We start from the raw sequence: 14,198 nt of genomic DNA, 5'->3' as shown, positions 1-14,198 counted from the left end.
TGCAAATATAGGGCTTTATTCCTCCCTTGATTGGCTACAGGCAGCGCCCCTGTCGGCCCGCCCCCCGCCGCGCAGTTGGCATTTCCCCGCCCAACCCTCCACCCCGTCCTTGCCCCGCCACTCCGGCGGAACGCGTTTTTTATTGGACAGCGGGCTCGGCTCGGCTGCGATTGGTTAAGGTTCATGTCGGTCAGCCGTCGCTGCCTTCCGGATTCTGGCAGGAGGAGCGGGCTGCCGCCGCAGCATGAGGCGGGTCACGCTGTTCGTTAACGGCAGCCCCCGGAACGGGAAGGTGAGGGGCGGGGAGGGGAGGTCGGGCCCTCGGCGGGGTCCCGCCGCCCGCGGGGAGGTGCCCTCAGCCCGCCCCTCACGGCCGCGGTGCCCGTGGCTGCAGCAGAGGAGCCTCGCTGCTCCCGCCGTCGCCTTCCCCGCGCCCCCCCCCCCCGGCCTCAGCGGTGCCCACTGGGGCCTAGTCCTCGTGTGGTGAAATGCACGGCCGGGGGGAGCGGGGCCGCCTCGCCAGCACGTACGGGAGTCGTGACAAGCCAAGTACTTCTTGCTGGAGTTGCGGTTAGCTTGTTAATTCGGATCCTGCTATGCGTGTGTTGTGTAACGGTGGGAAGATGTGAACTGAATCTTGCGGGCTGTCAGCTCTGCCGTGGCTAATTCTGCACGTGTACGCTATAGGATAGCCAATAAATAATCTTATACTCTGCTCGCTTGTTGAAAATCTATGTAGTAACGTCTCAAGAGTGAAAATAGTCAGATTTCTAGGCCCACCCAGCGCACAACTAGTATAGGAAGAGGTCCTGCGATGCAATTCTGCAAAATGCTAGCCGTGAGCCCTGGTTTTTCCCATCCACATCTCTGGAGTTAAGACAGTGCATGTGATGGTAGTTTAATCTTTGGTTTTAGAGAGGGGAACATTCGGGAGAGACTTGGAACAGAACAACTAGCAGTGTTTCCTTAGAGAAGTAAATACTTGAATCATAATATTCCTGTAGTATCAACGTTCACTCTTTCACTGCTGCTGCCACCTCAGTACGTTGAGACTTGGGTGAGATGTTCAAGTCACCTCGTTTTAAGGCAGCTATGTTTCTAACGTCAAAGTTGGTCTGTTTGTTTCCTTTTTTTTAGTAAAGATCCATACATACCTTCCTTGCCCCGTAAGAAGATACTGATAGCCCTGGTAGTAAGTCTGAAGTGGCAGAAACGGTATGAACGTGGTGTCTACCGCTACCTCTGTCTTCCACAGGTTGTGGCTGTGTACGGGACTTTATCAGATTTGCTGTCTGTGGCCAGTAATAAGCTTGGAATAAAAGCCACCAGTGTTTACAATGGAAAAGGTGGACTCATTGATGATATCGCTTTGATTAGGTAAGGCTTATCCAATAAAAGTCAAATCACGGCTGCAGATTAAGAGACTTGCTAGCCTATTAATCCTCTGACCTTAATCAATAACCAGTGCTTTCCTTAAAAACAGATCTTATCATTTCCAGCCAGTATGCCCAAAGGTGCTTTCATGCCTCAAGGAAAAATAATACTGTCTTTTGAACTTCAAAGCATTTCTCTCTTGATGAATCAGAACTTGATACAAGCTGCATTTTATCCTTTTAACATCCTCCTGTGCTGATTCACGGTGTATGTACCAGGAAAATTCCACTATTCTAGTCAGCACTTGGGTGAGGTTTTTTTTGAAAAGGAGACAAACTCTAGCAATGCTTTGGCTTCAAAGAATACTCCCAGAGTGGGGAGAAGAGCGACTATTCTGTAGAACTAAACTGGTTGAGTAACAGAAGTGATCCCTACCTGGTTGATACGGATAACATCTCTAGTGATGTCGCTCATATTACAATCCACTGGAACCTGTAAAATTAAGATAAAAATCAGATACTGAAGTTTTAACTAATGGCAACTGATTATCATTTACTTGAACCTAATCAGGAGGGGTTCCCAGTGTCACTTAGATGAACAAAAAATTAGGAGTAATCTTTTTCTTCTTTCCCTTGCCCCTTCTTCTCTTCCCCTTGCCCCTCACTTTTCAGGGATGATGACGTTTTATTTGTCTGTGAAGGGGAACCATTCATTGGTAAGTCTCTTTAATTCTTATGTTTAACCTTTTGTTTAATGTAAAGAGATTTTGTTTTGCTTCAATGTAAATCTAAAATTTTATTTCTGGTGTTTTTAGAAGATACCTCTTACCATGTGGAGGATTCAGAAATATTCACAATTTTTCTAATAATCACTGTGTCTTTCTCATGTGTGTAGATCCTCAGACTGATGGGAGACCTCATGAAGAATTAACAGGGTCACACACAGATTGGTTAACACTCAATGTTGGAGGCCGATACTTCACCACTACACGGTAAAAATGCAACTGATACTGGTTTTGTTCTTAAAGGAGCAGTTGGTAGCGTGCATTCAGTTGGTGAGGCTTCAGATGCCTTTGCAAAAGAGCTAGAAAAATAACTTACTGTGGAGTAGGAGGCCTTTGACTTCTGCAGCTTTCCCTGTATTTTGTATTTGCTACCACAATTTTGCAACAAATTAATTCTCAGACAGTTTACATATGAAGTAAAACTGGGAAAATGCCTGAACAGGCCTGAATTTATCCTTGAAATATTTCAGTTAACTAAGTGCTTCGTATTTCAAATACCTTTACAATACCTCAGGTCAGAAATGTATTTTGTTATCACACTATATGAAATTAAATCAGTATGGTGTTGTAGCTGTTGGAATACATATCACACACCAAGGGCAGAAAATACACTCCAACCAGCAAGTTTGTCTCTTGAGCAAAACATTCCATTAAAAAAAATAAAAATTGCACTGCCTTTGTTTTGTAGGAGCACTTTGGTTAACAAAGAACCTGACAGTATGTTGGCCCACATGTTTAAAGATAAAGGTTAGTATATTGAAATAAACTTTATTTTTTAAGCTAACAAATTAGCAAAGGCAGCAAAAGGCACTATCGAGTTGAGACTCTTGGTCATAAGTTAAAATAGCTACAGTTTGTTAAAGTATCAAAGCAGAACGTATAATCGGGGGTTTTTTTTTTATAATTGTTATTATTTCTCTGTTGCCCACATAATGCCTATCATGTCACAAACTGAAAACAGAACCTCCATCCATTGTTAATATTTTGGAGTCTTTTTTGTTCGATTTTAATTTTCATCTTATTGTTGCATTTTGCTCAGTTTTGTCAATAGAATCAACAGGCAAACACTGTACAAGACAGCCTTTAGGAAATGGGGGCAGACTAAAATCTTAATGTTGCTTTTATTCTAGCAATGATTCTTGTGTGTGTAATAAAACGCTTTAGTTATACCAGGAGCAAGTTTGTTTTAAGGTGACTTCCTGCCCCCCCCCCCCCCGCCCCCAATTTTCCTTCCTTTTCTCTAAGAAATGCCTTTTCAAGTGGAATGTTTCATAATCCAGTATCCTTTGGTAGTAAAAATCTGAAACTGAAGCAAACACTCTGCTATTAATATATCAAATTTAATTATATATATGTTGTGGAAACAGATGCTTGGGGAAATAAGCAAGATCATAGAGGAGCATTCCTAATTGACCGCAGTCCAGAGTATTTTGAGCCAATTTTGAACTATTTGCGTCACGGACAGCTCATTGTAAATGATGGCATTAATTTACTAGGTAGGTATTACCTGTATGACATCTCCTAAATTATTACTCTTTAGAAGTTGAACTTTGCCCTCAGGTAAAGATGATGAAGTCAATGGAACTTTTGTGCACTCATCTAAATGTTTGGGATTTTTCTTTGGTGAATTTATTCTCAAGCATTGCAATTCCACAGGCTTGGTTTAATGAAGATATACTGTTTAAACTTATTTATCTTGAGAGCATTAAAAATTCTCCATACTGGATTAATACCTGTCTGTAATTCTGGATTTAGTATCTTTAACCTAATACTGGTGTTGGGAACATCCTTTCTGAGTTATTTTTTTTCCTTTTAGCTGCAAGCACGCTCACTTTTCCTCTATCCACTTACATCTAATAGAACGTATGTGGTTATCAGTTTTATTAGTTCATGCATTTCTTTGAGACTCCTTAAACTTCAAAAAAGTGATCTATTCATCTTTGTTAGAATAGCTAAAATGTACAAAAGGTATAACAAGTAGGGAAAGTCCATTGAATCGCTGCTCCTCCAGTAGTAAGGATGGATTAACACAAACTTTTTGGCATGTTCTTGGTGTGCCCATACACTGCCTTCTCCAGTAAGGGAAGAAGAGTGCTTTCCTGTTTAACAACTCTCTGTAAATAACAAACGCTGCTTTGTTTTCTTAGGTGTTTTGGAAGAAGCCAGGTTTTTCGGTATCGATTCACTAATTGAACATCTAGAAATAGCTATTAAGGTAACTTGTTTTCTTTAATACATGAAGGCACACATCCTGTTCTTCCAGGCAATATATAATTTAGTCCTGTCCGTATTAGCTTTTAAACAACTCTCTCAACAGAATTCACAGCCAGCTGAGGATCATTCTCCGATATCTCGAAAGGAATTTGTCCGATTCCTACTCGCAACCCCAACCAAGTCTGAGCTGCGATGCCAGGTAGGAAAAGGCAGACCTTTGTCTTGATCGGGTGGTGAAACAGCCTGCAGCATCATGTGACAACATGAAATTCAAACGACGTGCTTTCCCTCCCCTGCTTTTTAATTGAGGTTTGATTCCCAGCTGTTGCAGAGTGACCTTACCATGAAACTCAAGTGCGCTGTTTGGGCTGCTTTCCTTCTTTAGTTGAAGGTTTCCTGGAGGAGCAACTTGTTAAGCTATTCTGTTTAAACGTAAAATGCACTACTCCCGTAACCAAGGACAATGCTTGATAGCTTTGCATTTACATTTCATTAGTCTTATGTAGTAAAATAGATGTTCTTGTGTGTGTGTATATCTGTATCCCTGTGTATATTTATATACACATGATTCTCTTAACTATTGTGTGTTCAGAGCTATACCTTATCCTCTGTAACATTTTGGGATTGGTTGTTTTGGTTTTAGGGTCTCAATTTCAGTGGAGCAGATCTTTCCCGTCTAGATCTCCGATACATAAACTTCAAGATGGCTAACCTAAGCCGCTGCAACCTAGCACACGCCAACCTGTGCTGTGCCAATCTTGAAAGAGCTGACCTCTCTGGATCAGTGCTTGACGTAAGAATTGTTGCATCTCAGAAAGTCTGGGCTGTCCTTTAGTTAGTTATTTTAAGGGAAGAAGAATTGGACCAAGCAAGTAAGTGTAAGACGTGTAGTTCTTCAGTATTTTCTGCAGTTGTTTTAGATCACCTCAAAAGTTTGTTGAAGCTATCTTAAATTAAAAAAAATGAAAGGAAAAAAAGGGTAGTGGGTAAGAATTATCTGCCTTCCTGATGATAGAGAAGTAATAGTATAGCAAGTTCTTATACTTCCTCACAGTAACAAGGCTATTGTGCTTTAATAGGATTCACTTCTGAAACAGAAATGAAAACTATACTCTGATCATTTTTGGTATTGTTCCATCTTCACACTTTCATGAATCTCACTGACATGTCCATCTCTATCAGTGTGCAAACCTTCAAGGGGTAAAGATGCTGTGTTCCAATGCAGAAGGAGCATCGCTAAAAGGGTGCAATTTTGAAGATCCATCAGGCCTTAAAGCTAATTTGGAAGGTAAGACAGTTTTGCCTGTTAGGTACTCTGTGGAAACTCAACCATGTGTCCATAAATCTACACAGCCTGTGAAAGGTTTAGTTGTGGTTTGTACAATCCATGTTTTTGTGAGAAGAGGCCACAAATACCAGACTGTGTGACTGTATAATCACTAAATTCCAAGTTCTGCCTTGACCTCTATCATTTTACATGGCTCTGAAGAAGCATCTTTCTGGAGCTATTGTGTTTCTGATGTTTTGGTTTGTTTTTTTTTTTTTCCTCCTCATAAAACTACTCTTTTTGTATTTTAGGTGCAAACCTGAAAGGTGTTGATATGGAAGGCAGTCAAATGACAGGAATTAATCTAAGAGTTGCAACACTGAAAAATGCAAAATTAAAAAACTGTAATCTTAGAGGAGCAACGTTGGCAGGAACTGATTTGGAAGTGAGTTATGATTCATTTTATATACTAACTAGTCAACTGATAAAATTTTGGGGATTGCTGGGTTTTGGCAGAGTTCTCCAGCTTCAAACTAGCCAGAGTGCTCTAGTCTTTTTTCAGTCTTAGTGAGATACAGATGATCTAGGGAATCACATTTCATTCTAGCCTCAGTTTGAAAGGTGAGTTTAAAGCCTTGGATTTGCCAGCACCTCACAGCCACAGGCATGGCATGTATCATCTCAAAAGCGATGGATGGATATACTGCTAAACTTAACTCTTAGTGTGAGATCATGCTATCACTGAAGAGAAATGCAGTTTCCTGGGTTTGTGGGGTTTTTTTTTTGATCCTGGGACATCATTTGTAGAGTAATGATGGAATCTTACCCAGCTGGTGGCACGTGACACACTGCTGTTTGTATTAGAAAGGCAAACTAGCTCATTTTTGCAAGCTGTGTACGTGGTTGTTCTTCCTTAAGTACTAGAGAAGCGTTCAGAGTAGTGTCTGGTGAGACTGCAAGAGGCGGCTTCTTTCTAGCTTTGCTCAGCAAGGATTAGTAACTCCTGGAATATAATTCGATGTAAAGAGTGTAAGTCCAACAACTTAAAAAGAAATCCAGTTGTTACTGTGAAAAGGAACTACTTACCAGAAGTAACTAAAACTCTGATAGACTGGAAGTTTACACTGAAATTCATGGAAGTGTTTGTGGTTTCTGTATAAATATTGTTAAGGTAAAGTTTTGAACTAAGTTCTGGGTATATTCAATTAACGTTTAATTTTTCTTTTACCCTTTAGAATTGTGATCTATCAGGTTGTGATCTACAAGAAGCTAATTTGAGGGGATCAAATGTAAAAGGAGCTATCTTTGAAGAGATGCTGACACCTTTGCACATGTCTCAGAGCGTCAGATAGGGAAGAGAATATGCCGAAGAGGAAGGAATCAAAACATTTATTACAAATTTCTTCACCTCCTCCCCTTATTAATTTAGAAGTAATGATTATTAGACAACTTACATTTACAGTAGTGCCTAAGTAAACTTCTTGGATCACTTGTGGGGGAGGGAGCTTTTGTTTCTACCTTTGTGAACAGAGTGAGGAAGTGGGCTGGTTCTAGAACCAGAATGTGTGGCCGGTTTGGGGGGTGGGCAGTAAATAGATTCATTGTTTAGCATTGCCTCACTTTGGAATGCATTTTAATTTATAAAGCACAATATATGCAATTCTATTTATTAAATCTGTAGCTGCAATATGAAATGTTATTCATGTATAGTAGCAACAAAGTTCAGGTTTACAGTTAAGCTAGTGTATTTACAGTTAGTTTCTTTGTTCACACACAGTGTATTAAGTGGCAGATGTGGTTTAGATAATGTCCACAGGATGTTTTCAGGTACTCTCTTCTTCTGGGATGAAAACAGTAGTTAACTGTCATCATAGGTAATATATTGCCTTGTAGTAGTTTGAATGCAGGTATAGAACAGCTTTATCATCTGCTAAAGTGTGTAGCGGAAGCAGCAGCTTCCACTGAAGGGATCTGCATACACAGCAGATTTAGTTGTAACTAAAACATCCCTGTTCAGAAAGTGGATGTCTTTAGTCCTTTCCAAATTAGTGTGAAATTGCACTATCAATCACAGCTGTTAAGAAAAATTCTCTTGCTTTCAAATGTCCCACCCAGAGTACCAGTAGATTTTTTTTTTTTCATTCTTTGTGGGGAATTAAACATACATAGGAAAATACAGTGCTGTCACCAAAGTAAAGATAGGCATTAGGGCCACAGCACATGCTCCATCCTCCCATCATTACTGCAGTATATGAATAAATGGCACCTGTTTCCCCTCAATGTACTATGCAAATACACTGAATCCTTGAAAGCATGGGCAGAATCCTTTTCCCAGCCAGATCTTAGTAGGCCACTTTGGACCTGCTTAAAGTGGCTGTAAAAGCATCTCGCATAGGGCAGAGTGCCCTTTCCACAACTGCTTTACCTGTGAGCAATTAGGGAACCACATGACTTCTGCAGTGCAGAAAGCCTCACAACATCTCTTTACGTGGTGGTGCACTTCATTTAATGAGCTGTTACCACTGTAGTATCAATCTAGTTCTTATCTAACCAAGCATTTATTTTATACACAATCAAAAAGCACATGAAGAAACTATACCAAAAAAAAAGGTGCATCAAGAACTCTTACCTCAGATGCTTACTTAAAATACCCCAAAGTTTAAAACTAAGGTTGAATCTAAGCAAACACAGCTATTACTGGAAGTTAAGAACCAATGTATCTTAAAACTTACAGAACGTGACACTGTTAGCAGTGGTTTGAGTTCCAGTTACATCAGTGGGTTGCCTTTTACTTGCAGCACAGATTTCCAGACCTCTGAACAGAAGTCTTGTTGTTTCAGTAGTTGTTAGAAAAAATGCTGCTTTGCCATCAATCTAGAAAGATTAGTGCAGGACTAGTATATGGGTTGTTTGGGGGAGAATTGCAGGATTCTCCCTTATTTTTCAAGTTGACTCAGGCACATGACATGAACTTCCAGGACTCAAAATCCCACAGCCATCTGGTTCAGAATTGGGGATTTTATTTCCTCCAGATTGCCAGGCCTCTCGATCTGGCTCTAGGACAACACCATATCCTCGGTGAAACACACCTATAGATTCAAAGGACATATTTCAGCATGATTTTGGAGTCCTTTCTCCCACCTCATCACTTTCATCGAGAGTGATGTATATGTTGCAGTAGAAGACGATTCCTAGGGCTAGAGAAATAAATGAATTATTTTTCTTTATCATATTTTATAGCTAGCAGAAGTAAAATATTGTATGGAAAAAAATCTATTTTCATAATCACTGTGTATAAAATATATTTGAACTTTCACTGAAGCACTATGTTTTGAATAATCACAGCATGTGGCATCATTCATTCACAGATGAATTTAAGGTACGTCTTTTGCTATGACAAAGCTGTATGAATAGCCCAAAGCAATCTATTCAGAAATTGCAGGTTCCAGCCTAATTTAAATTGCATTAATAAAAGTGTGAAATATAGAAGTGTCTTGGTTGTCTTAATTTAAAAACCAATCTCCATCTTACCTGACTTCTAGGGGAAGGGCAGCAAGTTAGAAGAGAACGCAACTTTTCACTTTGATAGCCCCTTGTATAAAAATTTAAAAGTATTGTAGCTAAAGTTGCTTTTGCCCTTCAGGAGACCTTGACTGTCACCTTAGCTCATATTTGGACATAAGCAGTGCTTTCTCAAATGGACTACTTTTGTTAACTAAGAAATATCCACACTTGCATACTTTATGAGAAAAACTGAGTTTTAGATGTCTTTACTTCTACACAGGCAATTTGCACTAAGAATTTTTGCTTTCAAGGACCGAGCTTACCTGCTAGAAAAAAACCAGCGTACCTTGCGTTGGGATTGCTGCAATGTTTCCAATACATTAAGTTTGAGAACTTTCATGGGTTTTGGGTTTTTTGGGGGGTTTTTTTTTGACTTGTCGTTCATCTGTAACACTTCAGCTTTTCTTTGGCTCCACTTTTCATATTTGCTTAATAAAATAGTTGGAGTCAGAAGTCATTAACCACAATTTACATAAGTATGTGCACTATTTAAAACACTTTTCCCATATTGGAGATTATCATCACGCAGCACAAGCAGCTAAACTTCCTTAATAAGGAAGTGCTAAAGCACAGGAAAAAAAAGCCTATCCTTGACTTAGGGCTATAAAGTGCTCATTATTTTGGTCTCAAGCTCTGGCACAACAGTGATAGCACAAATACAGCACATCTGTGTAAGTGCTGTATAGCACATTGAGAACAAAACTGGGGGGAAAAAAAAATAGTTCTTTCTTCAGTTTCTCACCTCCAGTACACATCTTTGGTTGGGAGTGCTGCCTAAAAAGCCTCGGAGACTCTATAGGTTAGGATATAGGATGTGCCCTTCCAACACTTCTGATAAAAGAGAGGTTTTTGATTCATGGAATGGGAATCCAAACCCAGGTTTTCCTGACAAGTCCTTGACTTCCACATAGGTACTTAACAGCATTTCTGTCCCCAAACCAGAAAAGCTAGTGCACTTGAAGGTCTGGGAGCTTTTCTGAGAAATCTACACCAGCCACACTCCAGTGAAACTCAAGAGAGATCACTTGATAAAAACTCAGCTTCGCACTGCGATTTTTTTGACCAGCCCAGCCTGACGCACCCCAGACCTTGGGTCAGGCTTCCATTCAGACTCTGCCTCTGCCAAAATCAGAGGTGTTTGTTGGTTGCCATTACACAGGGCCATAAAAACATTTGTGGACAAACAACACCAGCTGTATTTTTTTTTTTTTTTAAACCTCCCAGGTCTTTTACGTAACCTATGACCGTGGCCTAAAGTTTAAGAGGAGACGTGGCAACAGCTCACCAACCAGTGTGGTTCCATGCCCTTTCTGACGTGCTTTGGTAGGTTAGCTCTGTAGCTGTAACAAAAACCTGCACAGAGACATAGATGTTGAAACATGTTAAGGGTAGGCTGTCATTAGACCTAGCTTAAAAGGGTGGGTTAATAAAAGGTGCAATTATTGGGCTAAGCAGGCCTCCTTCTCTCTTTAAATGTCATCCCTCAGGATGAACAAAATCTATTTACCTTTAAATAACCTTAATTTTTGCTAGGCTCATTAGGGACGGAAGAAGTCTTAGAACACTCTTACAGGAAAAAAGCTCACTTCTAAAGCAACATGCCTAAGCTGAAGTAACATTTCTCCCACTGAAACAAACCATTTTCACAGCTTGATCAGTTTATCAGCTAAGTTAAATGCTGGCTACTCTTGCCATGAGTAGGAGGAGCATTAGAGCAGGAAGAATTACTCTTTGCCGGAGTCACTAAATCATCCTTAAATTATTTATTAAATTACTTTTAATCCATTAATCTCAAAGAGGTCATAGGAGCAGGAAGAGAGGATGTTTGAACAACACTAAACATGATAGATTCAATTGCACATAAAACAGTGCATAGAAAGTCAAAATAGCTGCCAGGTGGAGAAAAAAAAATAAATTACATTTCTGCAGTCAAAATTACTGAGTTTAATTCCTGCATGTAAACAGCTATCAACCCCTTTCTAAAAACTGCAGTGCATAAACTCTCAAGGATGAAGAACTCTCAAATTACTTCAATGCATACATTTATACACAGACACACACACATATATAAAAAAAAATCCAAAACAATGTGTCTAGGTGTCCTATTCATGAAAGAGATATATATAAAACACAAAATAATGTCTGGGAGTCCTATTCATGAGAGAGACTCCATCGTGACAACAGAGGGTCTGTCCCCAGCATGTTTACAATCTAACACAATTGTCCCTTTAATCAGTTTAATACTACTTTGCATTTTATAGAGCAAAGAATATCAAGGCACTTTAAACATTGAGGAGGAGGACTTTCAAAGGAGCAGGCAAATTCTCTGTGCATTTATGCAAACGTAGGCTCTGGTTTATGCACCAAAGGACTGTTTCCTTCATGACTGATATACAGAGACTAAGTGGAATTCCTCATCCATCTCAGCTCCTGCAAGCTGCTCTCAACAAATTCAAACTCACCCAAGAACTTTTACTCAAAAATTGGAAGCCACTGAAAGAAAAGATTGTGTGTTTTCCATGGGGCAGCAGCAGTCTGCTAGATTTGAATGTCAGATTTATAGCCTCTTAAAAGAAAGGCTGTTACTTTTATGGGTCTTAGAGAAAACAGCTGAATTTAATAGCTTCACCAGGGGTGTTCCAATTATGTGCTTTACTTCTGCTGCATTACAGCAATTTTAAGAACAAAATCGCAGCATGTGAGATAGAATCAGATAAAGTTACCTGCTGTCAAAGGTTTGGTGGTGGGGTGGTTGTATATAAAAAGCGAGATGACAAGCATACTCACAGGACATTTTCAAACGGAGAAGAGTTGGAGTTATTCTGCAACATCTCTCAGCAAGCAGGTAACATGCTTAAACAACATACCATATTGCCTTTTTACGTATTCAGTGCTTACAGATGCTCATATTGGAAGAAATTTGCATTAGAAGACACTGCAAAAAGTACTTTTTAAGGAGCAGGGATATTAGAACAGAGACTGGCTAAACTGAGCACATCTGTCAAATATCAACAGGGACCTTCGTAGAACCTTTGAGGTCCAGACATTCCTAAAACTCTGAGAGAGTGTTCAAAAGTCCTAATTTAGATCTTCATCCAAATTTTTGAGATGTTAAATCTCTTAAACTGTGGATTGGCTCATTATAAAGAGGCTCAAAATCCAGCTGTGGCTCACATGTAGGCACGATGCCACGAGGGTGCAGATGATCAGAACCAGAGATCCAGAAATGTAACATTTTCATAATTCTGGTTATGATAAAAATGGAGCTGTAATGTCATTATGATCAGAAAGATGTTTTATTCTCTCACAGAATGGATAAGTCCAGGAAGATCTTCATCTGTGCCCTCCTGTTCATCGTGGCTGTGGAAATCTGCTTGGCTCAACACTGGTCTTACGGCCTGCAACCAGGAGGGAAAAGGAGCACCGAAAACCTGGCAGAATCATTTCAAGAGGTAGGTTCTAGACTGTAAACCAGCCCTGTTGTTCTAGCTAGGATCCCTTATCTGTAAAAGATGCAAGCAAAAAAAAGAGATGACTTAGGCTTTACTGTGTATGTGTGTACCTGCCTCTTTCCCCTCAAACATACATATGTATATACACACACAGTTTTTGAAGCAGTAATTGGAAAGTAATTGCCATTAGGGTAAGGTGGCATTTGACAGTCTTGCATGAACAACAACGCTGTCTGCTGCAGAGAGCCTGGGCACCCTGCTCCAAAGGAGAGATGGAACTTTGAGTTCCAGGTTAAACCTGAGTTCATCCTCTCCCTAAATTTCAGCCACAAAATGGGCTGGTTTATGACAACATTCATCCACTCCACTGAGAGTGTGGCAGTGGGCAGCTATCATGTGGTAACTAATTAAATGACCGAGCAGATGTGGAAGGATCTGTCCACCAGTGGTTTTTCCATGCTTTCAAATACTCCACGCGTAGTCCCTCGTACCAGCAGTTCCAGCATCCCGATTTCAAGTTGGCTGTAGCACAAACATAGAACGTGGGAAAGAGGTGAATTTAAGTTGTGCAGCAGAACAGTTTCACCTTCATTTGTAACTAGGGTAGAGCTGCCGTAGCAGAAAAAAAAAAAAAATCTCTTTTCACAAAGGCTGTATCACTTCCCAATTCAGACTGCAAATGAAATGGAGAAATTAGGGGAAGCACAGAAGAGCAAATGCCCAGGTTCATATCAGCATTCCAGGTTCAGTGATCTGAAGGAAGCCATGGTAAGTAACATGCTTTTTTCTTTTATCACTATGGGAAAATTAGGGGACCGGTCTAGGCTGGGAAAGTACATGGAGGGAAGAGAAAAAAGGTGGTGGTGGAGGAAGAGGCATTGAGTTCACACATGGCAATACTGGCTCTGCCCTTATTATCTGCATCATTCTCTAGTATCTCAGAGTCACAGTCCTAGCTCAGGACTACATTATTCTTGATGCTCCCATTGTAGCAATGTCATTACTCACTAAATTAAAAACAAAATAAAGTCAAACACATTCTACCTTAACACAAATCTATGCAGCATTCACAGACGCTTAACTTCAAAGGTGCACTTTGCCAGCTGAAGGATCAAGCCATATGGAAGCTGCTGCTCCCAAGGTCCCTAGACTGGGAAATCTATTTTCCATTAGATGCTCTAATGCAATGACAGCAGACACTTCACATACAAACTAACTGCCATAGGAAGAATGCTCTCAAGCAAAAACATGCTCTTTAACATAGCGACACCTTGATTGGGCCAGATGGTCACCACTTTCTGGAAAGTCTCTCTGAGCTGTCCTAGAAGTTGAAACATTCAATCTCTACTTCATTTTTGAAGCCAAGCTCGAAAAAGTTTCAAGTACATGCTCCAGCCTTTCCCTGAGGAACCTGGCCTGAATAACAGCAACGCAGACAGGTCAGAGCCTGACTTCCATTGTGCTTTCACATAGAAACTACCTAAACTCCAATTTTTTTTTTTTTTTAGGTCATCTTTAATCCTATTTGTACTGAATGTAAAAT

General features: G+C 40.2%; 2 protein-coding genes across 2 annotated transcripts; both read left to right on the top strand.

Moving 5' to 3' along the window:
• Positions 1 to 196: 196 nt before the first annotated feature.
• Positions 197 to 9,125, top strand: KCTD9 (potassium channel tetramerization domain containing 9). Its single transcript, XM_054804662.1, has 12 exons — positions 197 to 292; positions 1,256 to 1,377; positions 2,046 to 2,089; positions 2,269 to 2,365; positions 2,847 to 2,905; positions 3,526 to 3,654; positions 4,306 to 4,373; positions 4,476 to 4,571; positions 5,016 to 5,165; positions 5,555 to 5,660; positions 5,951 to 6,084; positions 6,875 to 9,125. Exons 1-12 carry the CDS (start codon positions 245 to 247, stop codon positions 6,989 to 6,991), a joined length of 1,170 nt encoding a protein of 389 aa, XP_054660637.1. The 5' UTR covers positions 197 to 244; the 3' UTR covers positions 6,992 to 9,125.
• Positions 9,126 to 12,514: 3,389 nt separating this feature from the next.
• Positions 12,515 to 13,959, top strand: GNRH1 (gonadotropin releasing hormone 1). The gene is made up of 2 exons (XM_054804663.1): positions 12,515 to 12,655; positions 13,328 to 13,959. Exons 1-2 carry the CDS (start codon positions 12,515 to 12,517, stop codon positions 13,535 to 13,537), a joined length of 351 nt encoding a protein of 116 aa, XP_054660638.1. The 3' UTR covers positions 13,538 to 13,959.
• Positions 13,960 to 14,198: the final 239 nt, after the last annotated feature.

Source organism: Grus americana, chromosome 26, assembly GCF_028858705.1.
Source record: "Grus americana isolate bGruAme1 chromosome 26, bGruAme1.mat, whole genome shotgun sequence".
In the NCBI taxonomy this organism is placed as follows: Eukaryota; Metazoa; Chordata; class Aves; order Gruiformes; family Gruidae; genus Grus; species Grus americana.
Note: the sequence above shows the minus strand (reverse complement) of the source record. Positions and strands in the feature narration are given on the sequence as shown.

Excerpts from the sequence above, each read along its gene's own strand:
- KCTD9 (XM_054804662.1), top strand. The coding sequence starts at position 245 with ATGAGGCGGGTCACGCTGTTCGTTAACGGCAGCCCCCGGAACGGGAAG. Across the intron at positions 2,366-2,846 it reads CGATACTTCACCACTACACG|GAGCACTTTGGTTAACAAAG; the intron begins GTAAAAATGCAA and ends TTTGTTTTGTAG. Across the intron at positions 6,085-6,874 it reads TGGCAGGAACTGATTTGGAA|AATTGTGATCTATCAGGTTG; the intron begins GTGAGTTATGAT and ends TTTACCCTTTAG.
- GNRH1 (XM_054804663.1), top strand. The coding sequence starts at position 12,515 with ATGGATAAGTCCAGGAAGATCTTCATCTGTGCCCTCCTGTTCATCGTG. Across the intron at positions 12,656-13,327 it reads TGGCAGAATCATTTCAAGAG|ACTGCAAATGAAATGGAGAA; the intron begins GTAGGTTCTAGA and ends TTCCCAATTCAG.